General features: G+C 50.4%; 1 protein-coding gene across 1 annotated transcript in view; it reads right to left on the reverse strand.

The window, feature by feature from the left end:
* Positions 1–26965, reverse strand: part of LOC118381962 (pleckstrin homology domain-containing family H member 1-like) — a 70249-nt gene that overhangs the window by 12442 nt on the left and 30842 nt on the right. Inside the window, exons 13-30 of the mRNA XM_052496613.1 lie at positions 26699–26846; positions 26445–26584; positions 26108–26218; positions 25615–25701; positions 23930–24091; positions 21328–21408; positions 21000–21179; positions 19952–20063; positions 19423–19535; positions 7834–8010; positions 5788–5885; positions 5468–5645; positions 3893–4048; positions 3595–3692; positions 3360–3501; positions 2902–3047; positions 2494–2623; positions 1411–1494 (exon numbers count right to left, since the gene is read on the reverse strand). Of these exons, the coding sequence (XP_052352573.1) occupies positions 1411–1494; positions 2494–2623; positions 2902–3047; positions 3360–3501; positions 3595–3692; positions 3893–4048; positions 5468–5645; positions 5788–5885; positions 7834–8010; positions 19423–19535; positions 19952–20063; positions 21000–21179; positions 21328–21408; positions 23930–24091; positions 25615–25701; positions 26108–26218; positions 26445–26584; positions 26699–26846 (2343 nt within the window). The remainder of the gene's footprint in view (positions 1–1410; positions 1495–2493; positions 2624–2901; positions 3048–3359; positions 3502–3594; positions 3693–3892; positions 4049–5467; positions 5646–5787; positions 5886–7833; positions 8011–19422; positions 19536–19951; positions 20064–20999; positions 21180–21327; positions 21409–23929; positions 24092–25614; positions 25702–26107; positions 26219–26444; positions 26585–26698; positions 26847–26965) is intronic.

The following is a 26965-nucleotide window of genomic DNA, read 5'->3' on the forward strand; positions in this document are numbered from 1 at the left end:
TACCTAAACAGACACTTACCATGGTATAGTCAAGCACACACAGTCCATCCTCATTGACAGCTACCTAAACAGACACTTAAAATGGTATAGTCAAGCACACACAGTCCATCCTCATTGACAGCTACCTAAACAGACACTTACTTACCATGGTATAGTCAAGCACACACAGTCCATCCTCATTAACAGCTACCTAAACAGACACTTACCATGGTATAGTCAAGCACACACAGTCCATCCTCATTAACAGCTGCCTAAACAGACACTTACCATGGTATAGTCAAGCACACACAGTCCATCCTCATTAACAGCTACCTAAACAGACACTTACCATGGTATAGTCAAGCACACCACAGTCCATCCTCATTGACAGCTACCTAAACAGACACTTACCATGGTATAGTCAAACAGACACACACAGTCCATCCTCATTAACAGCTACCTAAACAGACACTTACCATGGTATAGTCAAGCACACACAGTCCATCCTCATTAACAGCTACCTAAACAGACACTTACCATGGTATAGTCAAGCACACACAGTCCATCCTCATTAACAGCTACCTAAACAGACACTTACCATGGTATAGTCAAGCACACACAGTCCATCCTCATTGACAGCTACCTAAACAGACACTTACCATGGTATAGTCAAGCACACACAGTCCATCCTCATTGACAGCTACCTAAACAGACACTTACCATGGTATAGTCAAGCACACACAGTCCATCCTCATTGACAGCTACCTAAACAGACACTTACCATGGTATAGTCAAGCACACACAGTCCATCCTCATTAACAGCTACCTAAACAGACACTTACCATGGTATAGTCAAGCACACACAGTCCATCCTCATTAACAGCTACCTAAACAGACACTTACCATGGTATAGTCAAGCACACACAGTCCATCCTCATTAACAGCTACCTAAACAGACACTTACCATGGTATAGTCAAGCACACACAGTCCATCCTCATTAACAGCTACCTAAACAGACACTTACCATGGTATAGTCAAGGACACACAGTCCATCCTCATTAACAGCTACCTAAACAGACACTTACCATGGTATAGTCAAGCACACCTAAACAGACACTTACTTACCATGGTATAGTCAAGCACACACAGTCCATCCTCATTAACAGCTACCTAAACAGACACTTACCATGGTATAGTCAAGCACACACAGTCCATCCTCATTAACAGCTACCTAAACAGACACTTACCATGGTATAGTCAAGCACACACAGTCCATCCTCATTAACAGCTACCTAAACAGACACTTACCATGGTATAGTCAAGGACACACAGTCCATCCTCATTAACAGCTACCTAAACAGACACTTACCATGGTATAGTCAAGCACACACAGTCCATCCTCATTAACAGCTACCTAAACAGACACTTACCATGGTATAGTCAAGCACACACAGTCCATCCTCATTGACAGCTAGCCAGACCTGGGACTGCTCTACAGACGACAGGGGTAAAGGCTGCAGACAGAGACAGGGTAGAGGTATGGACTTTTGTAGACACACAGATAATACTAGATACAGGTATATCTGCATTAACATAGGTTTCTATTGGAATGGGGCTCTGCTCTGAGTAAATACTGAAATAGCAGGCCTTTCAAAAGGAAAGAGGATCACAACATCTATTTGATTATAGAGATATCGTCCAAGTCGCTGGAGACACCGAACTCAGATTCAGCTAAAGCTGTAAACATACAGCACCACATACACTCTATACTGGACACTTCTGGTAGAATACAGATTCAGGAAAGCTGTAAACATACAGCACCACATACACTCTATACTGGACACTTCTGGTAGAATACAGATTCAGCTAAAGCTGTAAACATACAGCACCACATACACTCTATACTGGACACTTCTGGTAGAATACAGATTCAGGAAAGCTGTAAACATACAGCACCACATACACTCTATACTGGACACTTCTGGTAGAATACAGATTCAGCTAAAGCTGTAAACATACAGCACCACATACACTCTATACTGGACACTTCTGGTAGAATACAGATTCAGCTAAAGCTGTAAACATACAGCACCACATACACTCTATACTGGACACTTCTGGTAGAATACAGATTCAGCTAAAGCTGTAAACATACAGCACCACATACACTCTATACTGGACACTTCTGGTAGAATACAGATTCAGCTAAAGCTGTAAACATACAGCACCACATACACTCTATACTGGACACTTCTGGTAGAATACAGATTCAGCTAAAGCTGTAAACATACAGCACCACATACACTCTATACTGGTTTTAGAATACAGATTCAGCTAAAGCTGTAAACATACAGCACCACATACACTCTATACTGGACACTTCTGGTAGAATACAGATTCAGCTAAAGCTGTAAACATACAGCACCACATACACTCTATACTGGACACTTCTGGTAGAATACAGATTCAGCTAAGCTGGAATGGTTTTTCAGTCTTGTTCCATTCCCACTAACCTTAGCATGGAAGAGCTTGGCACCGAACAACGGCCACTTCCTAGCAACAGTCAGGTAGATTCTGACACACTCTGAGGCACTGCAGCTGCGCAGGACTGACCACTTAGTGGCCAGACGCTCCGATAGATCTCTGAGGGGAGATAGAGGATCAATTATTAATTTGTAAGTAGTTTATAACTCATTATTGAATAAATAACAGGAGAGCAAATTTAGCTCCCTTTTTGTCAAGTGTGTGTGTGTGGGGGTTTGGGTGTATGTGTGTGTGGGTGTGGGTATGTGGGTGTGGGTGTATGTGTATGTGTATGTGTATGTGTATGTGTGTGTGTGTGTGTGTGTGTGTGTGTGTGTGTGTGTGTGGGTGGGGGAATGTGTGTGTGGGTGTGGGTGTGGGTGTGTTTCCATTATTACCTGAGCTGGTCCATGCTGCAGTCTTGTTTGTAGTGCTTGGGGTAGAAGCGTCCCAGGGCCTGTAGGAGGATTTGTTGGGTTTTGGGCTGAGGAGAGCTGCAGCTAGCAGAGGAGGGGGCTGGACGGTCCAGATCCCCATGCTCCACCTGGGGAGGGAGGGTCATTTGAACTATTTGTTTTATTATACATTTTTCTATTTGTAGTCATTTTTGTCTGACAATTTTAAAAACACACGTGTGCAAAAACAAAATAATAGAACATTACACAATAAGGTGAAAGACCATTGTGGTCACAAACAAACCTTAACATGCAGGTATATCATCTGCTGTTCACACAGCATAACCCAAGACACACACACCTGTACCCCTCATACTGTCCCCGTCAGTCCCCTCCATCCCTCCAGCACCATGTACTACCGTACCCATAATGCCCCTCTCCTCTCCAAAACCACTGCCCACCTGTGCCATGAGAGCAGCCACCTCCAGAGCCAGCTCCTTGTTGACGGGGAAGTGTCCCTGGTGGACCTCGTCATTCACCTGGTAGGCCAGCAGGAGGCGCTCACGCTCTGTCTCTCCTTTAGCCTGGGCCCGGAAACACAACCTACACAACAGACATCACACTGGTCAACGCGTGATGTCAGCAGCTGGTCTTCATCTCTACGGATGGAGTCAACTAAAACAAGGTCAATCCTACCTGCTCTTGTACATCAGACGGACGATGCGTGTGCCCTCGTATTTCCCAGGATGCAGTTCTTTCAGGGCCTGTTCCCACTTGGAGATGACATCACAGATCTGTTGGCAGGGGTGAGAGGTCAGTCAGTTAACAGGCAGACCCTGGTCCCTCGTACATTATTCCCTAATCCATGTTCTGATTCCACTCTTACCCCTCGGTTTACTGTTTTATACTTAGTCACAGGCACTAACACGTGAGGTTGTGTGTGCTGCAATCCATGGCCAGCTACAGTCATGAGCGAGTGTTGGTCCACACGTACTTTGACGCTGGGCTGCAGGCAGTGCTCCAGGTCTCTCCCTGAGGGGTCGTCAGTGAAGAGAGCGAAGCCTGACAGGTGTGGTTTCCTCATGCCCACCCTCTGGGTCAGGGTGCTCAGGAACTCGTCTACTGTGGTGGAGCCATCGAAGCCTACCACCTAAAGGACAGGTAGGACGGGATGGGGGTCACTGAGACATGGCATGAATGACAAGTGTGTGTGACTGTGTGTGACTCTGTGGTTGTGTGTGTGTTTGTGTGCATGCGGATGTGTGATTGTGTGTGTGTGTTTGTGTGCATGCAGATGTGGATGTGTGATTGTGTGGGTATGTGTGTGTGTGTTTGTGTGCATGCGGATGTGTGATTGTGTGTGTGTGTTTGTGTGCATGCGGATGTGTGATTGTGTGGGTATGTGTGTGTGTGTTTGTGTGCATGTGGATGTGTGATTGTGTGTGTGTTTGTGTGCATGCGGATGTGTGATTGTGTGGGTATGTGTGTGTGTGTTTGTGTGCATGCGGATGTGTGATTGTGTGGGTATGTGTGTGTGTGTTTGTGTGCATGCGGATGTGTGATTGTGTGGGTATGTGTGTGTGTGCATGCGGATGTGTGATTGTGTGGGTATGTGTGTGTGTGTTTGTGTGCATGCGGATGTGTGATTGTGTGGGTGTGTGGGTGGAGGAACTATTGAACCCCACCACCTAGGAGACAGGACTGGACAGGAGGGCTCACTGAAAAATGATTACTGAAATGTGTCTGTGTTACCTGGTAGGTGTGTGTCTGTGTTAATTGGTAGGTTAGTGTGTGTGGGTTAACTGGTAGATTAGTGTGTCTGTGTTTTCCCTGGTAGGTGTGTGTCTGTGTTAATTGGTAGGTTAGTGTGTGTGGGTTACCTGGTAGGTTAGTGTGTCTGTGTTACCTGGTAGGTGAGTGCCTGTGTTACCTGGTAGGTTAGTGTGTCTGTGTTACCTGGTAGGTGAGTGTGTGTGGGTTACCTGGTAGGTGTGTCTGTGTTGCCTGGTAGGTGTGTCTGTGTTACTTGGTAAGTTAGTGTGTCTGTGTTACCTGGTAGGTTAGTGTGTCTGTGTTACCTGGTAGGTGAGTGTCTGTGTTACCTGGTAGGTTAGTGTGTCTGTGTTACCTGGTAGGTTAGTGTGTCTGTGTTACCTGGTAGGTGAGTGTCTGTGTTACCTGGTAGGTTAGTGTGTCTGTGTTACTTCATAGGTGAGTGTGTCTGTGTTATCTGGTAGGTGTATGTCTCTGTTACCTGGTAGGTGAGTGAGTGTGGGTTACCTGGTAGGTGAGTGTCTGTGTTACCTGGTAGGTTAGTGTGTCTGTATTACCTGGTAGGTGAGTGTGTGTGTGGGTTACCTGGTAGGTGTGTGTCTGTGTTACCTGGTAGGTGAATGTGTGTGTGGGTTACCTGGTAGGTGAGTGTGTGTGGGGTTACCTGGTAGGTGAGTGTCTGTGTTATCTGGTAGGTGTATGTCTCTGTTACCTGGTAGGTGAGTGAGTGTGGGTTACCTGGTAGGTGAGTGTCTGTGTTACCTGGTAGGTGAATGTGTGCGTACATGTGTGTTACCTGGTAGGTGATGTTCATAAAGTGGACAGGGATGCTGAAGGGTAGTGAGTGGTGGTAAGGGTTCCTCAGCAGGATAGACAGGACCTCCATACGTGATGGTTTTGCCTCTCTCTCTCCATTCTGCAGGGTACGCTCTACAGACCTCTGACAGTACACAGCATACTTCCCCACCTCACTCCTACACACATGGAGACAGAGAGATGAGAAAAAGAGAGAGACAGACATAGACAGTGTGTGTGTGAGAGAGAGAGGGGGGGGGGATCATCATTGTGAAGGTTTGATGTTTTCTGCTCAGGAAAGTAGGGATGGTGTGTGTGTACCTGGGGTCTGCATGACGCTGCAGATACTGTCTGAGGTACCACAGGAAGTGTTGCTGAGGCAGAAAGAGAGCCACACACACAGCCAACAGCTGCCAGCACTGAGGAGAGGACAGACAGACAGACAGACAGACAGACAGACAGACAGACAGACAGACAGACAGACAGACAGACAGACAGACAGACAGACAGACAGAGACAGACAGACAGAGACAGACAGAGACAGACAGACAGACAGACAGACAGACAGAGACAGACAGACAGACAGACAGACAGACAGACAGACAGACAGACAGACAGACAGACAGACAGACAGACAGACAGACAGACAGACAGACAGACAGATCACTACAATGTAAACAATACCTGAGAAAAAAAACTATGACAGGTAACACAATATCCCCTAGATACATCCCTAGATACATCCCTAGATACAAAGTATCTACATCCCTAGATACATCCCTAGATACATCCCTAGATACAAAGTATCTACATCCCTAGATACATCCCTAGATACATCCCTAGATACATCCCTAGATACAAAGTATCTACATCCCTAGATACATCCCTGGATACATCCCTAGATACATCCCTAGATACAAAGTGATAAGTGGGAGGAATAAACAATAACGTTGAACCTCCCTCTTTGCTTCTGAAAGACCAGCTGTTATTGTAGTCATATTACTCGTACCTATTGAATCCTCTCAGATCTCCACAAGTGCTTAGGGGGTAACGACTAGGGGGTAGGGACTGGGTGGTAGGGACTAGGTGGTAGGGGCTAGGGGGTAGGGACTAGGGGGTAGGGACTAGGTGGTAGGGACTAGGTGGTAGGGACTAGGGGGTAGGGACTAGGGGGAAATTTCAGCTTCAGGGCCAGGCTTATACGGACATGAGTGAGGGAGGAGTTGAGGTGTGTAACGTACCTGAGTGAGGGAGGAGTTGAGGTGTGTAACGTACCTGAGTGAGGGAGGAATTGAGGTGTTTAACGTACCTGAGTGAGGGAGGAGTTGAGGTGTTTAACATACCTGAGTGAGGGAGGAGTTGTGTGGTGTGTAACGTACCTGAGTGAGGGAGGAGTTGAGGTGTGTAACGTACCTGAGTGAGGGAGGAGTTGTGTGGTGTGTAACGTACCTGAGTGAGGGAGGAGTTGTGTGGTGTGTAACGTACCTGAGTGAGGGAGGAGTTGTGTGGTGTGTAACGTACCTGAGTGAGGGAGGAGTTGAGGTGTGTAACGTACCTGAGTGAGGGAGGAGTTGTGTGGTGTGTAACGTACCTGAGTGAGGGAGGAGTTGTGTGGTGTGTAACGTACCTGAGTGAGGGAGGAGTTGTGTGGTGTAACGTACCTGAGTGAGGGAGGAGTTGTGGTGTGTAACGTACCTGAGTGAGGGAGGAGTTGAGGTGTTTAAGGTACCTGAGTGAGGGAGGAGTTGTGTGGTGTGTAACGTACCTGAGTGAGGGAGGAGTTGTGTGGTGTGTAACGTACCTGAGTGAGGGAGGAGTTGAGGTGTGTAACGTACCTGAGTGAGGGAGGAGTTGTGTGGTGTGTAACGTACCTGAATGAGGGAGGAGTTGTGTGGTGTGTAACGTACCTGAATGAGGGAGGAGTTGTGTGGTGTGTAACGTACCTGAGTGAGGGAGGAGTTGAGGTGTGTAACGTACCTGAGTGAGGGAGGAGTTGTGTGGTGTGTAACGTACCTGAGTGAGGGAGGAGTTGTGTGGTGTGTAACGTACCTGAGTGAGGGAGGAGTTGTGTGGTGTGTATCGTACCTGAGTGAGGGAGGAGTTGTGTGGTGTGTATCGTACCTGAGTGAGGGAGGAGTTGTGCGGTGTAACGTACCTGAGTGAGGGAGGAGTTGTGTGGTGTGTAACGTACCTGAGTGAGGGAGGAGTTGTGTGGTGTAACGTACCTGAGTGAGGGAGGAGTTGTGTGGTGTATCGTACCTGAGTGAGGGAGGAGTTGTGTGGTGTGTAAGGTACCTGAGTGAGGGAGGAGTTGTGTGGTGTGTATCGTACCTGAGTGAGGGAGGAGTTGTGTGGTGTGTAACGTACCTGAGTGAGGGAGGAGTTGTGTGGTGTGCGGCGGTTGGTCTGTTTAATCAGCTGACAGTACATCTCGTTCTGGAGCTCTGGGTGCGTCAGACACACCTGCAATGCATTCTGGGCCAGGGACATGTGGTAGTCAATGGAGGGAGACTCCACCAGTACGTTGATGAACAGCTGACAGGACTGAAGAAAGGAAGGATGAAAGAGGGAAGGTTTTACCTTTTATTTATTTTTATTTATTTTTTATTTCACCTTTATTTAACAGGTAGGCTAGTTGAGAACAAGTTCTCATTTACAACTGCGACCTGGTCAAGATAAAGCATAGCAGTGTGAACAGACAACACAGAGTTACACATGGAGTAAACAATTAACAAGTCAATAACACAGTAGGAAAAAAAAGAGTCTATATACATTGTGTGCAGAAGGCATGAGGAGGTAGGCGAATAATTACAATTTAGCAGATTAACACTGTAGTGATAAATGATCAGATGGTCATGTACAGGTAGAGATATTGGTGTGCAAAAGAGCAGAAAAGTAAATAAATGTAAACAGTATGGGGATGAGGTAGGTAAATTGGGTGGGCTATTTACCGATAGACTATGTACAGCTGCAGCGATCGGTTAGCTGCTCAGATAGCTGATGTTTGATGTTGGAGAGGGAGATAAAGTCTCCAACTTCAGCGATTTTTGCAATTCGTTCCAGTCACAGGCAGCAGAGAACTGGAACGAAAGGCGGCCAAATGAGGTGTTGGCTTTAGGGATGATCAGTGAGATACACCTGCTGGAGCGCGTGCTACGGGTGGGTGTTGCCATCGTGACCAATGAACTAAGATAAGGCGGAGCTTTACCTAGCATGGACTTGTAGATGACCTGGAGCCAGTGGGTCTGGCGACGAATATGTAGCGAGGGCCAGCCGACTAGAGCATACAGGTCGCAGTGGTGGGTGGTGTAAGGTGCTTTAGTAACAAAACGGATGGCACTGTGATAAACTGCATCCAGTTTGCTGAGTAGAGTATTGGAAGCTATGTTGTAGATGATATCGCCAAAGTCGAGGATCGGTAGGATAGTCAGTTTTACTAGGGTAAGTTTGGCGGCGTGAGTGAAGGAGGCTTTGTTGCGTAATAGAAAGCCGACTCTAGATTTGATTTTCGATTGGAGATGATTTATATGAGTCTGGAAGGAGAGTTTACAGTCTAGCCAGACACCTAGGTACTTATAGATGTCCACATATTCTAGGTCGGAACCATCCAGGGTGGCGATGCTAGTCGGGCGTGCGGGTACAGGCAGCGAACGGTTGAAAAGCATTTGGTTTTACTAGCGTTTAAGAGCAGTTGGAGGCCACGGAAGGAGTGTTGTATGGCATTGAAGCTCGTTTGGAGGTTAGATAGCACAGTGTCCAAGGAAGGGCCGGAAGTATACAGAATGGTGTCGTCTGCGTAGAGGTGGATCAGGGAATCGCCCGCAGCAAGAGCAACATCATTGATATATACAGAGAAAAGAGTCGGCCCGAGAATTTAACCCTGTGGCACCCCCATAGAGACTGCCAGAGGACCGTACAACATGCCCTCCAATTTGACACACTGAACTCTGTCTGCAAAGTAGTTGGTGAACCAGGCAAGGCAGTCATTAGAAAAACCGAGGCAACTGAGTCTGCCGATAAGAATATGGTGATTGACAAAGCCTTGGCCAGGTCGATGAAGACGGCTGCACAGTACTGTCTTTTTCGATGGCGGTTATGATATCGTTTAGTACCTTGAGCGTGGCTGAGGTGCACCCGTGACCGGCTCGGAAACCAGATTGCACAGCGGAGAAGGTACGGTGGGATTCGAGATGGTCAGTGATCTGTTTGTTGACTTTTGCTTTCGAAGACCTTAGATAGGCAGGGCAGGATGGATAATGGTCTGTAACAGTTTGGGTCCAGGGTGTCTCCCCCTTTGAAGAGGGGAATGACTGCGGCAGCTTTCCAATCCTTGGGGATCTCAGACGATATGAAAGAGAGGTTGAACAGGCTGGTAATAGGGGTTGCGACAATGGCGGCGGATAGTTTCAGAAATAGAGGGTCCAGATTGTCAAGCCCAGCTGACTTGTACGGGTCCAGGTTTTGCAGCTCTTTCAGAACATCTGCTACCTGCAATGATCGTGATATATGTTGAGAAACAATAGAAGCAGCATGTTCATGAGGATCAGTTTAAGCAAGGGGCTGATCACTGGTCTTGATCATATGATCACTAGTCATGATCACATAATCACTAGTCTTGATCACATAATCACTAGTCCTGATCACATAATCACTAGTCTTGATCACATGATCACTAGTCTTGATCACACAATCACTAGTCTTGATCACATGATCACTAGTCTTGATCACATAACCACTAGTCTTGATCACATAATCACTCGTTTTGATCACATGATCACTAGTCTTGATCACATAATCACTAGTCCTGATCACATAACCACTAGTCTTGATCACATAATCACTCGTCTTGATCACATGATCACTAGTCTTGATCACATGATCACTAGTCTTGATCACATAATCACTAGTCTAGTCCTGATCACATAACCACTAGTCTTGATCACATAATCACTAGTCTTGATCACATAATCACTAGTCTTGATCACATAATCACTAGTCTTGGTCACATGATCACTAATCTAGTCTTGATCACATAATCACTAGTCTTGTAAGTCGCTCTGGATAAGAGCGTCTGCTAAATGACTTAAATGTAAATGTTTAACGAGCTCAATGTAGTCAATCAGTCTTTAACGAGCTCAATGTAGTCAATCAATCTTTAACAAGCTCAATGTAGTCAATCCATCTTTAACGAGCTCAATGTAGTCAATCAATCTTTAACGAGCTCAATGTAGTCAATCAATCTTTAACGAGCTCAATGTAGTCAATCAATCTTTAACGAGCTCAATGTAGTCAATCCATCTTTAACGAGCTCAATGTAGTCAATCCATCTTTAACGAGCTCAATGTAGTCAATCAATCTTTAACGAGCTCAAGCCATGTCAGTGTTATGCCTGTTTACAACCAGAAGGTGGAGGCCAACATACATAGAGATAGAGTTCCAAGTTGTATTAGTCGTATGTACGGGATACACATGGCATAAACCGTCCAACCAAATGTTTACTTACATGTTTGTTCTTGACAAAACAACAACCATGAGGTATAATAAAAGGTAAGATTATGAACATAAATTAAATTATGTTCGTATTGTAGACCACACCTCAAACAGAGCTATAGTAATGAAAGTCCAGAACTGGCCATTCTGCCGCCCTCCTCATATAAGCAAAATGACGTTGAAAATACATATTTTACCCGAATATTGAAATTAAGTTAATTTTCAGTTCTGAATGAAGGTCCAAAAATACATCATTTATAAAAGTCGATGTTTGAACTAAATCAAGACCGGTCCAGACCGAACAAAATCTTTACCTAAAAATATGTCTATGATTGGTTAAGATTTACATCTGTGGACGTGGAAATCAAGGCCGGTCCGGATTGCAACAAAAAAAGACGTCCAAATGACGTCGCCGTCGGCCTGTGCTTACTGGGGTGGAGCCTACAGTGTCGGCCTGTGCTTACTGGGGTGGAGCCTACAGTGTCGGCCTGTGCTTACTGGGGTGGAGCCTACAGTGTCGGCCTGTGCTTACTGGGGTGGAGCCTACAGTGTCGGCCTGTGCTTACTGGGGTGGAGCCTACAGTGTCGGCCTGTGCTTACTGGGGTGGAGCCTACAGTGTCGGCCTGTGCTTACTGGGGTGGAGCCTACAGTGTCGGCCTGTGCTTACTGGGGTGGAGCCTACAGTGTCGGCCTGTGCTTACTGGGGTGGAGCCTACAGTGTCGGCCTGTGCTTACTGGGGTGGAGCCTAACAGTGTCGGCCTGTGCTTACTGGGGTGGAGCCTACAGTGTCGGCCTGTGCTTACTGGGGTGGAGCCTACAGTGTCGGCCTGTGCTTACTGGGGTGGAGCCTACAGTGTCGGCCTGTGCTTACTGGGGTGGAGCCTACAGTGTCGGCCTGTGCTTACTGGGGTGGAGCCTACAGTGTCGGCCTGTGCTTACTGGGGTGGAGCCTACAGTGTCGGCCTGTGCTTACTGGGGTGGAGCCTACAGTGTCGGCCTGTGCTTACTGGGGTGGGGCCTACAGTGTCGGCCTGTGCTTACTGGGGTGGAGCCTACAGTGTCGGCCTGTGCTGTGGAGCCTACAGTGTCGGCCTGTGCTTACTGGGGTGGAGCCTACAGTGTCGGCCTGTGCTTACTGGGGTGGAGCCTACAGTGTCGGCCTGTGCTTACTGGGGTGGGGCCTACAGTGTCGGCCTGTGCTTACTGGGGTGGAGCCTACAGTGTCGGCTGCAGTGGAATGCAGCCGTTGTTGTGGAATTGTCACTAAGCACTAGCATTTCGCTACACTCGCATTAACATCTGACCAATAAAATGTTATTTGAATGTTATGTGGAATGACTATCGTTTGTTAAACAGAAAACTCCCGGACAGCGGTTATGAGCAGCCTGATGGTCCATTCCATACGGTCCATTTTCCTTTGACCTGTCCATGTTTTACCATGTCAGCTTCTTTATTGGGCACCATTTAGGTTAGGCTATTTGATCGGAGAAACCTGCATGATGTAAAAAGTGTCTGTCTCATTACATTGTCATTACATTATATCTCCAGCCTGTCGGCTACAGAAAAGGCCACATACTCTTTCTACCATATCCTATACCCATATCAAATCAAATCAAATCAAATTTATTTATATAGCCCTTCGTACATCAGCTGATATCTCAAAGTGCTGTACAGAAACCCAGCCTAAAACCCCAAACAGCAAACAATGCAGGTGTAAAAGCACCTATGATTTACATTAGACCATTTTTTTGACAGAACGCTGGTGGAGCGCTGCAGAGATGCACCTCTCCAACAGAACCCTGGAGAGGCACGCTGGGAATGGACAAGCAAAATATTTTGCGCCCCTGCCTGTTTGTTTGTGTTGATTCATGTGTCGGTCAGTTTGACTGGGAAAATGCCACCCTTGTCAATCTGCTGCCGTAGGCAGCCACCTAATCCTAACTAATGGGCGGCCCGGCCCAGCATGCACAAACTTCAGTGTGTTTCCCACTCCCCATCCCATCCCTGTCTTCGTCTCACTCCCCATCCCATCCCTGTCTTCGTCTCACTCCCCATCCCATCCCTGTCTTCGTCTCACTCCCCATCCCATCCCTGTCTTCGTCTCACTCCCCATCCCATCCCTGTCTTCGTCTCACTCCCCCCATCCCATCCCTGTCTCCCCATCCCATCCCTGTCTCTCACTCCCCATCCCATCCCTGTCTTCGTCTCACTCCCCATCCCATCCCTGTCTTCGTCTCACTCCCCATCCCATCCCTGTCTTCGTCTCACTCCCCATCCCATCCCTGTCTTCGTCTCACTCCCCATCCCATCCCTGTCTTCGTCTCACTCCCCATCCCATCCCTGTCTTCGTCTCACTCCCCATCCCATCCCTGTCTTCGTCTCACTCCCCATCCCATCCCTGTCTTCGTCTCACTCCCCATCCCATCCCTGTCTTCGTCTCACTCCCCATCCCATCCCTGTCTTCGTCTCACTCCCCATCCCATCCCTGTCTTCGTCTCACTCCCTGTCCCCGTCCCTGTCTTCGTCTCACTCCCCATCCCATCCCTGTCTTCGTCTCACTCCCCTTCCCATCCCTGTCTTCGTCTCACTCCCCATCCCATCCCTGTCTTCGTCTCACTCCCCATCCCATCCCTGTCTTCGTCTCACTCCCCATCCCATCCCTGTCTTCGTCTCACTCCCCAACCCATCCCTGTCTTTGTCTCACTCCCTGTCCCCGTCTCTGTCTGTCTCACTCCCTGTCTGTCTCACTCCCCATCCCATCCCTGTCTTCGTCTCACTCCCTGTCCCCATCCCTGTCTGTCTCACTCCCCATCCCATCCCTGTCTTTCCCATCCCTTCTTCTCACTCCCTCCCCATCCCTGTCTGTCTCACTCCCCATCCCATCCCTGTCTGTCTCACTCCCCATCCCATCCCTGTCTGTCTCACTCCCCATCCCATCCCTGTCTTTGTCTCACTCCCTGTCCCCGTCCCTGTCTGTCTCCCCATCCCCCATCCCATCCCCATCCCATCTTTTTCTCACTCCCCATCCCATCCCTGTCTTCGTCTCACTCCCCCATGTCCCCGTCCCCATCCCATCCCTGTCTGTCTCACTCCCCATCCCATCCCTGTCTGTCTCACTCCCTGTCCCCGTCCCTGTCTGTCTCCTCCCCATCCCATCCCTGTCTTTGTCTCACTCCCCCTGTCCCTCCCTGTCCCATCCCTGTCTGTCACACTCCCCATCCCATCCCTGTCTTTGTCACCCTGTCCCCCTCCTGTCTCACTTCCCATCCCTGTCTTTGTCTCACTCCCCATCCCATCCCTGTCTGTCTCACTCCCCATCCCATCCCTGTCTGTCTCACTCCCCCCATCCCTGTCTGTCTCATCCCCCTGTCTGTCTCACTCCCTGTCCCATCCCTGTCTTTGTCTCACTCCCTGTCCCCCTGTCTGTCACACTCCCCCATCCCTGTCCATCCCTGTCTGTCTCACTCCCCATCCCCGTCCCTGTCTGTCTCACTCCCCATCCCCCCTGTCTGTCTCACTCCCCATCCATCCCTGTCTGTCTCACTCCCTGTCCCCGTCTGTCACACTCCCCATTCCATCCCTGTCTGTCTCACTCCCTGTCCCCGTCTGTCACACTCCCCATCCCATCCCTGTCTGTCTCACTCCCCATCCCATCCCTGTCTTTGTCTCACTCCCTGTCCCTATCCCTGTTTGTCTCTCCCCCTGTCCCTGTCTGTCTCACTCCCTGTCCCTGTCTGTCTCACTCCCTGTCCCTATCCGTTTGTCTCACTCCCTGTCCCTGTCTCACTCCCCATCCCATCCCTGTCTGTCTCACTCCCTGTCCCCGTCCCTGTCTTCGTCTCACTCCCCATCCCATCCCTGTCTTCGTCTCACTCCCCATCCCATCCCTGTCTTTGTCTCACTCCCTGTCCCCTTCCCTGTCTGTCTCACTCCCTGTCTGTCTCACTCCCCATCCCATCCCTGTCTTCGTCTCTCTCCCTGTCCCCGTCCCTGTCTGTCTCACTCCCTGTCTGTCTCACTCCCCATCCCATCCCTGTCTTCATCTCACTCCCTGTCTCACTCCCTGTCTGTCTCACTCCCCATCCCATCCCTGTCTTCATCTCACTCCCTGTCCCCATCCCTGTCTGTCTCACTCCCCATCCCATCCCTGTCATTGTCTCACTCTCTGTCCCCGTCCCTGTCTGTCACACTCCCCATCCCATCCCTGTCTGTCTCATTTCCCTGTCCCCATCCCTGTCTGTCTCACTCCCTGTCCCATCCCTGTCTGTCTCACTCCCCATCCCATCCCTGCCTTTGTCTCACTCCCTGTCCCCATCCCTGTCTTCGTCTCACTCCCTGTCTCACTCCCTGTCTGTCTCACTCCCTGTCTGTCTCACTCCCCATCCCATCCCTGTCTTCGTCTCACTCCCTGTCCCAGTCCCTGTCTGTCTCACTCCCTGTCTGTCTCACTCCCCATCCCATCCCTGTCTTCGTCTCACTCCCTGTCTCACTCCCTGTCTGTCTCACTCCCCATCCCATCCCTGTCTTCATCTCACTCCCTGTCCCCATCCCTGTCTGTCTCACTCCCCATCCCATCCCTGTCATTGTCTCACTCCCTGTCCCCGTCCCTGTCTGTCACACTCCCCATCCCATCCCTGTCTGTCTCACTCCCTGTCCCCATCCCTGTCTGTCTCACTCCCTGTCCCATCCCTGTCTGTCTCACTCCCCATCCCATCCCTGCCTTTGTCTCACTCCCTGTCCCCATCCCTGTCTCACTCCCATCCCTGTCTGTCTCACCCTGTCCCCATCCCTCTGTCTCACTCCCCATCCCATCCCTGTCTTTGTCTCACTCCCTGTCCCCATCCCTATCCCATCCCTATCTGTCTCACTCCCCATCCCATCCCTGTCTTTGTCTCACTCCCTGTCCCCGTCCCTGTCTGTCACACTCCCCATCCCATCCCTGTCTGTCTCACTCCCTGTTCCCATCCCTGTCTGTCTCACTCCCTGTCCCATCCCTGTCTGTCTCACTCCCCATCCCATCCCTGCCTTTGTCTCACTCCCTGTCCCCGTCTGTCTCACTCCCTGTCCCTATCCCTGTTTGTCTCACTCCCCATCCCATCCCTGCCTTTGTCTCACTCCCTGTCCCTGTCTGTCTCACTCCCTGTCTGTCTCACTCCCCATCCCATCCCTGCCTTTGTCTCACTCCCTGTCCCCGTCTGTCTCACTCCCTGTCCCTATCCCTGTTTGTCTCACTCCCCATCCCATCCCTGCCTTTGTCTCACTCCCTGTCCCCGTCTGTCTCACTCCCTGTCCCTATCCCTGTTTGTCTCACTCCCTGTCCCGGTCTGTCTCACTCCCTGTCCCTATCCCTGTTTGTCTCACTCCCTGTCCCGGTCTGTCTCACTCCCTGTCCCTATCCCTGTTTGTCTCACTCCCTGTCCCCGTCTGTCTCACTCCCTGTCCCTATCCCTGTTTGTCTCACTCTCTGTCCCTGTCTGTCTCACTCCCTGTCCCTATCCCTGTTTGTCTCACTCCCCATCCCATCCCTGCCTTTGTCTCACTCCCTGTCCCTATCCCTGTTTGTCTCACTCCCTGTCCCTGTCTGTCTCACTCCCTGTCCCTGTCTGTCTCACTCCCTGTCCCTATCCATGTTTGTCTCACTCCCTGTCCCGGTCTCACTCCCCATCCCATCCCTGTCTGTCTCACTCCCTGTCCCTGTCACACTCCCCATCCCTGTCTGTCTGTCTCACTCCCTGTCCCTGTCACACTCCCCATCCCTGTCTGTCTGTCTCACTCCCTGTCCCTGTCACACTCCCTGTCCCTGTCTGTCTCACTCCCTGTCCCTGTCACACTTCCCATCCCTGTCTGTCTCACTCCCTGTCACACTCCCCATCCCATCCCTGTCTGTCTCACTCCCAATCCCTGTCTGTCTCACTCCCTGTCCCTGTCACACTTCCCATCCCTGTCTGTCTCACTCCCCATCCCTGTCTGTCTCACTCCCCATCCCTGTCTGTCTCACTCCCTGTCCCTGTCACACTTCCCATCCCTGTCTGTCTCACTCCCTGTCACACTCCCCATCCCATCCCTGTCTGTCTCACTCCCTGTCCCTGTCACACTCCCCATCCCATCCCTGTCTGTCTCACTCCCTGTCCCTGTCTGTCTCACTCCCTTTCCCTGTCCCACCCCCTGTCCCCTGTCTGTCTCACTCCCCATCCCTATCCCTGTCCCTATTCCTGTCACACTCATTATCCCTGTCACACTCTTTATCCCTGTCCCACTCCCTGTCCGTATCCCTGTCACACTCATTATCCCTGTCCCACTCCCTGTCCCACTCCCTATCCCTGTCCCACTCCCTATCCCTGTCCCACTCCCTATCCCTGTCCCACTCCCTGCCCATGTCCCACTCCCTTCCTCTATCCCTGTCCCACTCCCTATCCCTGTCCCACTCCCTATCCCTGTCCTTGTCTCACTCCCTCTCCCTGTCCCACTCCCTGCCCATGTCCCACTCCCTTCCCTGTCCCACTCCCTATCCATGTCCCACTCCTTCCTGTCCCATGCCCCCTCTGTCCCACTCCCTATCACTGTCCCACTTCCTGCCCATGCCCCCCCCACTCCCCACTGTCCCACTCCCTCCCCCCCTCACTGTCCCACTCCCTGCCCATGCCCCCCCCCCTGTCCCACTCCCTATCCCTGTCCCACTCCCTGCCCATGTCCCACTCCCTTCCTCTGTCCCACTCCCCCACTCCCTGCCCATGCCCCCTCCCATGTCCCACTCCCTTCCTCTGTCCCACTCCCTATCCCACTCCCTGCCCATGCCCCCCTCCCCTGTCCCACTCCCTATCACTGTCCCACTCCCTGCCCATGCCCCCCTCCCCTGTCCCACTCCCTTCCTCTGTCCCACTCCCTATCCCTGTCCCACTCCCTATCACTGTCCCACTTGCCCCCTGCCCATGCCCCCCCCCCTGTCCCACTCCCTATCACTGTCCCACTCCCTGCCCATGCCCCCCCCATCTCCCCTGTCCCACTCCCTATCACTGTCCCACTCCCTGCCCATGCCCCCCTGTCCCACTCCCTTCCCTGTCCCACTCCCTGCCCATGTCCCATGGCCCCCTCCTCTGTCCCACTCCCTATCTCCCACTCCCTGCCCATGCCCCCCCCTCCCATGTCCCACTCCCTGCCCATGCCCCCCTCCCCTGTCCCACTCCCTATCACTGTCCCACTCCCTGCCCATGCCCCCCTCCCCCTGTCCCACTCCCTATCCCTGTCCCACTGCCCCCCATCCCCCCTCCCCTGTCCCACTCCCTATCACTGTCCCACTCCCTGCCCATGCCCCCCCTCCCCTGTCCCACTCCCTATCCCCTGCCCCCCTCCCCTGTCCCACTCCCTATCACTGTCCCACTCCCTGCCCATGCCCCCCCCATGTCCCACTCCCTTCCTCTGTCCCTGTCCCACTCCCTGCCCATGCCCCCCTCCCCTGTCCCACTCCCTGCCCATGCCCCCCTGTCCCATGCCCCCCTCCCCTGTCCCACTCCCTTCCTCTGTCCCACTCCCTATCCCACTTCCTGCCCATGCCCCCCCTCCCCTGTCCCACTCCCTACCTATCACTGTCCCACTCCCCTGCCCATGCCCCCCCTCCCATGTCCCACTCCCTTCCTCTGTCCCACTCCCTATCCCACTCCCTGCCCATGCCCCCCTCCCCTGTCCCACTCCCTATCACTGTCCCACTCCCTGCCCATGCCCCCCCCTCCCATGTCCCACTCCCTTCCTCTGTCCCACTCCCTATCCCACTCCTGCCCATGCCCCCCCCACTCCCCTGTCCCAATCCCTATGCCCATGCTGTCCCCTCCCCTATCACTGTGCCCATGCCCCCCCCATGTCCCACTCCCTTCCTCTCTCTGTCCCACTCCCTATCCCACTCCCTGCCCATTCCCCCCAATCCCTGTCCCACTCCCTTCCTCTGTCCCACTCCCTATCCCACTCCCTGCCCATGCCCCCCCCCCTCCCCTGTCCCACTCCCTATCACTGTCCCACTCCCTGCCCATGCCCCCTCCCCTGTCCCACTCCCTATCACTGTCCCACTCCCTGCCCATGCCCCCCTCCCCTGTCCCACTCCCTATCACTGTCCCACTCCCTGCCCATGCCCCCCCCCCTGTCCGAATCCCGCTGTGCTGTCTGTCTGTCCCACTCCCTCATCCGACTATTACATCCACAGAGACGGTCTCTGACCCCCTAACAAGAACAAGGACAAGAGAAACATTATCTCTCTTCCACACTTCTAATGAGCCTCCGAGGCTTTGATCTGTGAGTGGCGGTAGGGTGGAGGGGCATGGAGCACATCCAAGAGGAGAGGGGGGTGATGGACAGAGAAGGGGAAGCCCCTAACAGACAGACAGGCTGGGGGTCTCCGTCAGATCAGCAGACAGGAGAAGAGAAAGACACAGGGATTTGAAGAAATACAATGTAATGAAGTAATGAAGGGACCAACCTTGAAGAGTTTGAGGGCTTCAGTCTGCAGAGCTTCAGAGGGTAGAGTGGTGAGAGGGGAGCGCAGGCCATCTTTACAGAAACATAGAGACTCACTCCTCCACAACGCAGAGTCTGAGAGAAGACAGACAAGACAGACAGACAGACAGACAGACAGACAGACAGACAGACAGACAGACAGACAGACAGACAGACAGACAGACAGACAGACAGACAGACAGACAGACAGACACACACACAGACACACACACACAGATTGACCAGAAACAGACTTACTTGAGCCCAGTCATTAACACTAACTGCAGATTGCAGACTGGATCAAGATATTTCGGTAGTCTGTCCTGGTTAATGTAACATGAAAGAGCTACTGACTGAATCTGAAACCTTATGTAATACAGTATAGCACGTGCTAGACCAGTCTGTTAACCACTAGTCTATCTTCAAGGCATTGCTAGACATTAACCTTCTCAAGTAGTGTACTTGTCTGTGGTGTTGACAGACAGACTGAGTTGAATGATTAGATGACTTACCTGGATCTCCCTCTACGTCTAGGAGGTTCCCGACCAGCTGCTCGTACTCTGTGCCCACCTTGAAGCTGGCACTGCTGCCTGCCGCGACTGTCAGGTGGTACAGCCAGGTGTCCTGTACAGAAAGGATGGAGGAGATAATGGAAACAGGTAAGTCTGTGGGTTGTAACTTACAATTATGGGAAATTAGGGGTGTTTGAATAAGTGTATTTTTAGGGTGCTGTACATTCACTTGCTGCCTATGAGCAGGTAGGTGGGGTGGGGTGGGGGGGTTATGGGTAGTTTAGTTTTAGAGTACTGTACCTTCTCTTGCTTGGTACCTATGAGCAAGTAGGTGAAGGGGTGTATGGGTAGTGCAGTTTTAGAGTTCTGTACCTTCCCTTGCAGTGAGGGGGTATATGGGTAGTGTAGTTTTAGAGTGCTGTACCTTCTCTTGCAGTGAGGGTGTATATGGGTAGTGCAGTTTTAGAGTGCTGTACCTTCCCTTGCAGTGAGGGGGTATATGGGTAGTGTAGTTTTAGAGTGCTGTACCTTCCCTTGCAGTGAGGGGGTATATGGGTAGTGTAGTTTTAGAGTGCTGTACCTTCCCTTGCAGTGAGGGGGTATATGGGTAGTGTAGTTTTAGAGTGCTGTACCTTCTCTTGCAGTGAGGGGGTATATGGGTAGTGTAGTTTAGGGGTGCTGTACCTTCCCTTGCAGTGGGGGGGATATATGGGTAGTGTAGTTTAGGTGTGCTGTACCTTGTCTTGCAGTGAGTGGGTATATGGGTAGTGTAGTTTAGGGGTGCTGTACCTTCCCTTGCAGTGAGGGGGTATATGGGTAGTGTAGTTCAGGGGTGCTGTACCTTGTCTTGCAGTGAGGGGGTATATGGGTAGTGTAGTTTAGGGGTGCTGTACCTTGTCTTGCAGTGAGGGGGTATATGGGTAGTGTAGTTTAGGGTGCTGTACCTTCCTTTGCAGTGAGGGGGTATATGGGTAGTGTAGTTTAGGGGTGCTGTACCTTGTCTTGCAGTGAGGGGGTATATGGGTAGTGTAGTTTACAGGTGCTGTACCTTCTCTTGCTTGGTCCCTATGAGCAGATAGGTGGGGCTCTGCTCTCTGGGGTGGACCACTAGGGTACAGTGAGATGACAAGAAGCCACGCCCACCGGCCTCGTAGTCCTCGTCAGAGTCACATGACCTGTCCACCTCCTCCACCACCGCCTCACGCATCCGCAGCTGGCCTAGGAGGAGCTGAGAGGTGACAAACGCATACAGTATACACACACACACAGTTAGAGTGTGTGTATATAATATAATGATATTCAGTTATACTACAGATAGAGTCTGTCAACAGCAATGACACTGACATAATGAGGGTAAATTTAGGAGGAGTTTAAACCTTGTCATCCTGGTTCCTGTAATAATAGAAGACCTTGTTGACCAGAGAGCACCATACCAGCTTAGAGTGGCCATGCTTCACCTGGAGGAGAGAGACAGTGTGAGAGAAAGAGAAGAGAGAGAGATAGAGAGACAGAGGAGAATGTGTGAGGTTTATAGATTCAATACCACTCAGACTGTATATAATATTTCTAATTTGAACAGCAGGCTGCAGTAGAGAGTGGATGTGTGTGGACTACTGGCTTCGTCTCATGACTCATAATCCGAGCTGTACATCTCTTCATCGGGGTCGAAGGTCAAATATGCAGAGAGAGAGGTAGTGAACCAACTCCATCACTCCAGAGTTCTGAGGTGCATAATGTCATAGTGTAGAGATCAAAGCCTCTTTACAGATAGTTAATCTGTCAGTCAGTCATCACACACCTCTGTGATCTAGGGGTCTCCTAGCCCCAGTCTCAACCATACTGACAGACACACCTCTGTGATCTAGGGGTCTCCTAGCCCCAGTCTCAACCATACTGACAGACACACCTCTGTGATCTAGGGGTCTCCTAGCCCCAGTCTCAACCATACTGACAGACACACCTCTGTGATCAAGGGGTCTCCTAGCCCCAGTCTCAACCATACTGACAGACACACCTCTGTGATCTAGGGGTCTCCTAGCCCCAGTCTCAACCATACTGACAGACACACCTCTGTGATCTAGGGGTCTCCTAGCCCCAGTCTCAACCATACTGACAGACACACCTCTGTGATCTAGGGGTCTCCTAGCCCCAGTCTCAACCATACTGACAGACACACCTCTGTGATCTAGGGGTCTCCTAGCCCCAGTCTCAACCATACTGACAGACAAACCTCTGTGATCTAGGGGTCTCCTAGCCCCAGTCTCAACCATACTGACAGACACACCTCTGTGATCTAGGGGTCTCCTAGCCCCAGTCTCAACCATACTGACAGACACACCTCTGTGATCTAGGGGTCTCCTAGCCCCAGTCTCAACCATACTGACAGACACACCTCTGTGATCTAGGGGTCTCCTAGCCCCAGTCTCAACCATACTGACAGACACACCTCTGTGATCTAGGGGTCTCCTAGCCCCAGTCTCAACCATACTGACAGACACACCTCTGTGATCTAGGGGTCTCCTAGCCCCAGTCTCAACCATACTGACAGACACACCTCTGTGATCTAGGGGTCTCCTAGCCCCAGTCTCAACCATACTGACAGACACACCTCTGTGATCTAGGGGTCTCCTAGCCCCAGTCTCAACCATACTGACAGACACACCTCTGTGATCTAGGGGTCTCCTAGCCCCAGTCTCAACCATACTGACAGACACACCTCTGTGATCTAGGGGTCTCCTAGCCCCAGTCTCAACCATACTGACAGACACAACTCTGTGATCTAGGGGTCTCCTAGCCCCAGTCTCAACCATACTGACAGACACACCTCTGTGATCTAGGGGTCTCCTAGCCCCAGTCTCAACCATACTGACAGACACACCTCTGTGATCTAGGGGTCTCCTAGCCCCAGTCTCAACCACACTGACAGACACACCTCTGTGATCTAGGGGTCTCCTAGCCCCAGTCTCAACCATACTGACAGACAAACCTCTGTGATCTAGGGGTCTCCCATAGCCCCAGTTTCAACCATACTGACAGACACACCTCTGTGATCTAGGGTCTCCTAGCCCCAGTCTCAACCATACTGACAGACACACCTCTGTGATCTAGGGGTCTCCTAGCCCCAGTCTCAACCATACTGACAGACACACCTCTGTGATCTAGGGGTCTCCTAGCCCCAGTCTCAACCATACTGACAGACAAACTTCTGTGATCTAGGGGTCTCCTAGCCCCAGTCTCAACCATACTGACAGATAAACCTCTGTGATCTAGGGGTCTCCTAGCCCTAGTCTCAACCATACTGACAGACACACCTCTGTGATATTATAATATAATAGCCCCAGTCTCAACCATACTGACAAACACACCTCTGTAGAGAAGGGGGGTATCCCTCAAACATCATCATCCCCTGATCAGTAAGGGGTCCTAACTAGCCGTGTCACATCGTGAATTAGCTGTCCAGGAATCTGCCTGAAGTGAAAGCCTTCCACCAATCTGTGACAGTCTCTTTTTCTTACAGTGGGAAGAATGGCTAGTTTAAACTTGACAGTGTCCTAATAAGAAACATATTGTTGATATAATATATATAGGGTAAGAATAGAATAGCTGTATTTTTGTATTGCCTTTGTAATAAGAGTTGTCCTTCCATCAAAAAGGCAACGCCTTTGTGTGTTTTGGGGGCCTGGCGCAGCGGTCTAAGGCACTGCATTGCTGTACTTGAGGCGCCACTACAGACCCGGGTTCGATCCCAGGCTGTGTCACAGCTGGGAGATCCATGAGACGGCTCACAATTTGGCCGAGCTTCGTCCAGGTTAGGGGAGGGTTTGGCCGGCTGGGGTTTCCTTGTCCTATCTCAATCATTATGTGATCAAGATAAGCACTTCTGTACCTCGTCTTGCTAAGGCCAATCACCCTAAACATGTTGTCTGTTTCTCATCTCCATAACCCTCATCTCTTAGGCCCAGTCCAGTGACCCCTGACCTTAGTGAGCCAGCCCCTCACGGTGGGTTTGGCGGTGGTGGTCTCCATGGCGATGGGGCTGCTGGCTTGGACTTTGAAGATGTTCTGTAGAACTCTGATCCAGTCCTCCAAGATGTTGGGAGAGTCAGCCGTCAGGAAGAATGTCTTCTTCTCTGTTATCAACTGATTAGAGCAGGAGAAGATTAGAGCAGGAGAAGATTAGAGCAGGAGAAGATTAGAGCAGGAGAAGATTAGAACAGGAGAAGATTAGAACAGGAGAAGATTAGAGCAGGAGAAGATTAGAGCAGGAGAAGATTAGAGCAGGAGAAGATTAGAACAGGAGAAGATTAGAACAGGAGAAGATTAGAACAGGAGAAGATTAGAACAGGAGAAGATTAGAGCAGGAGAAGATTAGAGCAGGAGAAGATTAGAACAGGAGAAGATTAGAGCAGGAGAAGATTAGAACAGGAGAAGATTAGAACAGGAGAAGATTAGAACAGGAGAAGATTAGAGCAGGAGAATATTAGAGCAGGAGAAGATTAGAGCAGGAGAAGATTAGAGCAGGAGAAGATTAGAACAGGAGAAGATTAGAACAGGAGAAGATTAGAGCAGGAGAAGATTAGAGCAGGAGAAGATTAGAACTCTGAAGATGTAGAACTCTGAGTCCTCCAAGATGTTGGGAGAGTCAGCCGTCAGGAAGAATTATCAACTGATTAGAGCAGGAGAAGATTAGAACAGGAGAAGATTAGAACAGGAGAAGATTAGAGCAGGAGAAGATTAGAACAGGAGAAGATTAGAGCAGGAGAAGATTAGAGCAGGAGAAGATTAGAGCAGGAGAAGATTAGAACAGGAGAAGATTAGAACAGGAGAAGATTAGAACAGGAGAAGATTAGAACAGGAGAAGATTAGAACAGGAGAAGATTAGAACAGGAGAAGATTAGAACAGGAGAAGATTAGAGCAGGAGAAGATTAGAGCAGGAGAAGATTAGAGCAGGAGAAGATTAGAACAGGAGAAGATTAGAACAGGAGAAGATTAGAACAGGAGAAGATTAGAACAGGAGAAGATTAGAACAGGAGAAGATTAGAACAGGAGAAGATTAGAACAGGAGAAGATTAGAACAGGAGAAGATTAGAGCAGGAGAAGATTAGAACAGGAGAAGATTAGAACAGGAGAAGAGAAAAGCAGGGTGAATACATGCCTGTAAAGACAGGCAGGTAGGGACAGACACATGCACGTACGCAAGAACACACACACACTCTGAGTGGGCAGCGATAGCATCCCCAGGTTAGTAGAGATGAGTATCAGCTGCAGAAGACAACATTCCATACCTGACGATCTCTCTTTTTTACCCAGTTTGGTGCTAGGGATGGGAGGGCAGGATGTGTGTGCATGTGTGTGTGCGCGTGTGTGTGTACTGGTAATCCCAGAACCCACAACCAAATGTTGCGTGCGCTAACAAACTACCTAACTCAATTAACTTCTGGGGGTGAAAGTGGCTGAACTAGCAGTAACAGTAGATTAAACCCCTCTTCCCCAGTGGAGGCTACTGAGGTGAGGACGGTACATAATAATGTCCGGAATGGAGTCGTTATCAAGCACATAGAAACCACATGTTTGATGTGTTTGACTCCATTGACTCCATTCCAACCACTATTATGAGCCGTCCTCCCCTCAGCAGCCTCCACTGGTCATCACTGTCACTCACCTGGAAGGTCTGTGCTCCTTCTCCACGGGCGATACGACAGGAAGAGTTCAGCTCCATCTGACCCTGAGGCTTCCGTATCACATCGCTCTGAAAGACCAGGACAAAGACCATAGGAAGGAGTTGGCATTACAGAATAAACCATGGCTCTCCAACCGTGTTCCTGGAGAAATACCCTCCTGTGCATTTTCCAACCAACCCCAGTTGTACTGATTCAGCCATAGACTTAGATAGACATTGCATTACTGTATCGGTCCCATGATGGCATCTGTGAGAGCACGGGCAGCGCCATTGAGCCCATCTCCATTTTGAAGTAGTCCATTTTCTTCTTCTACTACTTCTATGAGTTGGTAAACAAACTGAAAGGTGCGTACTGGCACCTGGTGTGTGTTTTCTGAACAGGTATAAAGCCCAGGGTGGTAATTTCCTGCCACTGTAATAATTCTGTCAGAGAAGACAGTGATCAAGAAGACAGTGACGACTCGTGGAGACTCACCGGAGACTTGTAGTAGAAGATCTCTCCGTTCCTCAGGATGAACCAGCGTCTCTTCCAGGCTTTAACCTGACTGCCCATCTTCAGCAGGTAGCCTGACTTCTCCAGCATCTCCTGTACATGGGGACATGAATCACCATTTTCACTGTCGTGCCAACCTCAACCATACTTTGCTGGCTTGGATAGTTTCTTTTCACATTGTCCTTTACAGCTGCTCAGTACAGCTGAATAGTCCTAGTGAATCTACAGTGACGTAGAAGGGATCCTTGTATCTTATATTCTATTGTGCCTAGTGCATGGTACTGTACTGCACCATATCGTACTGTAAATGGTCACTCACAGGCTCTCGCAGGCTCTCGCAGGAGTATGAAGATGTTCTCTGGACTTTGTGTTCTGGCTCAGAGTAGTCAGATTCCAGGGAGTAGGCGTCAGGAGGGATGGCGTAGTCACTTTCAGAGCTAATGGATGACATGGACACACCTGGAGGGATCAAAGGTCAGAAGTCCAAACAGGAACAGGTCATTCAGGTGATGTTATATTGCACTTTTTAAAGTGAGCAAAAAAAATGAATTAAAGTAAAGTAAACCCTCTCACCCCTCTTGACGGCACGGGGGCTCCCGGGGGTGCTGCCCTTCCTTTCTGGGCCCAGGGTGGAGGTCCTGAGGCTGGCCAGAGAGCCACTGTCATCCTCCGAACCAGAGTCATCATCATGCAGGGGCACACTGCTGATCTGAGTGGCTTTCTGCAGACAGACAGAAGGCACGTTTAGATATTCCTCAGCACATACCACAGTCCATAGGGAGTGGATATGTTATTGTCAGTTGGACACAGTTAAGAGCTGCTGTAGAGTACGGTACTTAC

This window comes from Oncorhynchus keta, chromosome 35, assembly GCF_023373465.1.
Source record: "Oncorhynchus keta strain PuntledgeMale-10-30-2019 chromosome 35, Oket_V2, whole genome shotgun sequence".
NCBI lineage: Eukaryota > Metazoa > Chordata > Actinopteri > Salmoniformes > Salmonidae > Oncorhynchus > Oncorhynchus keta.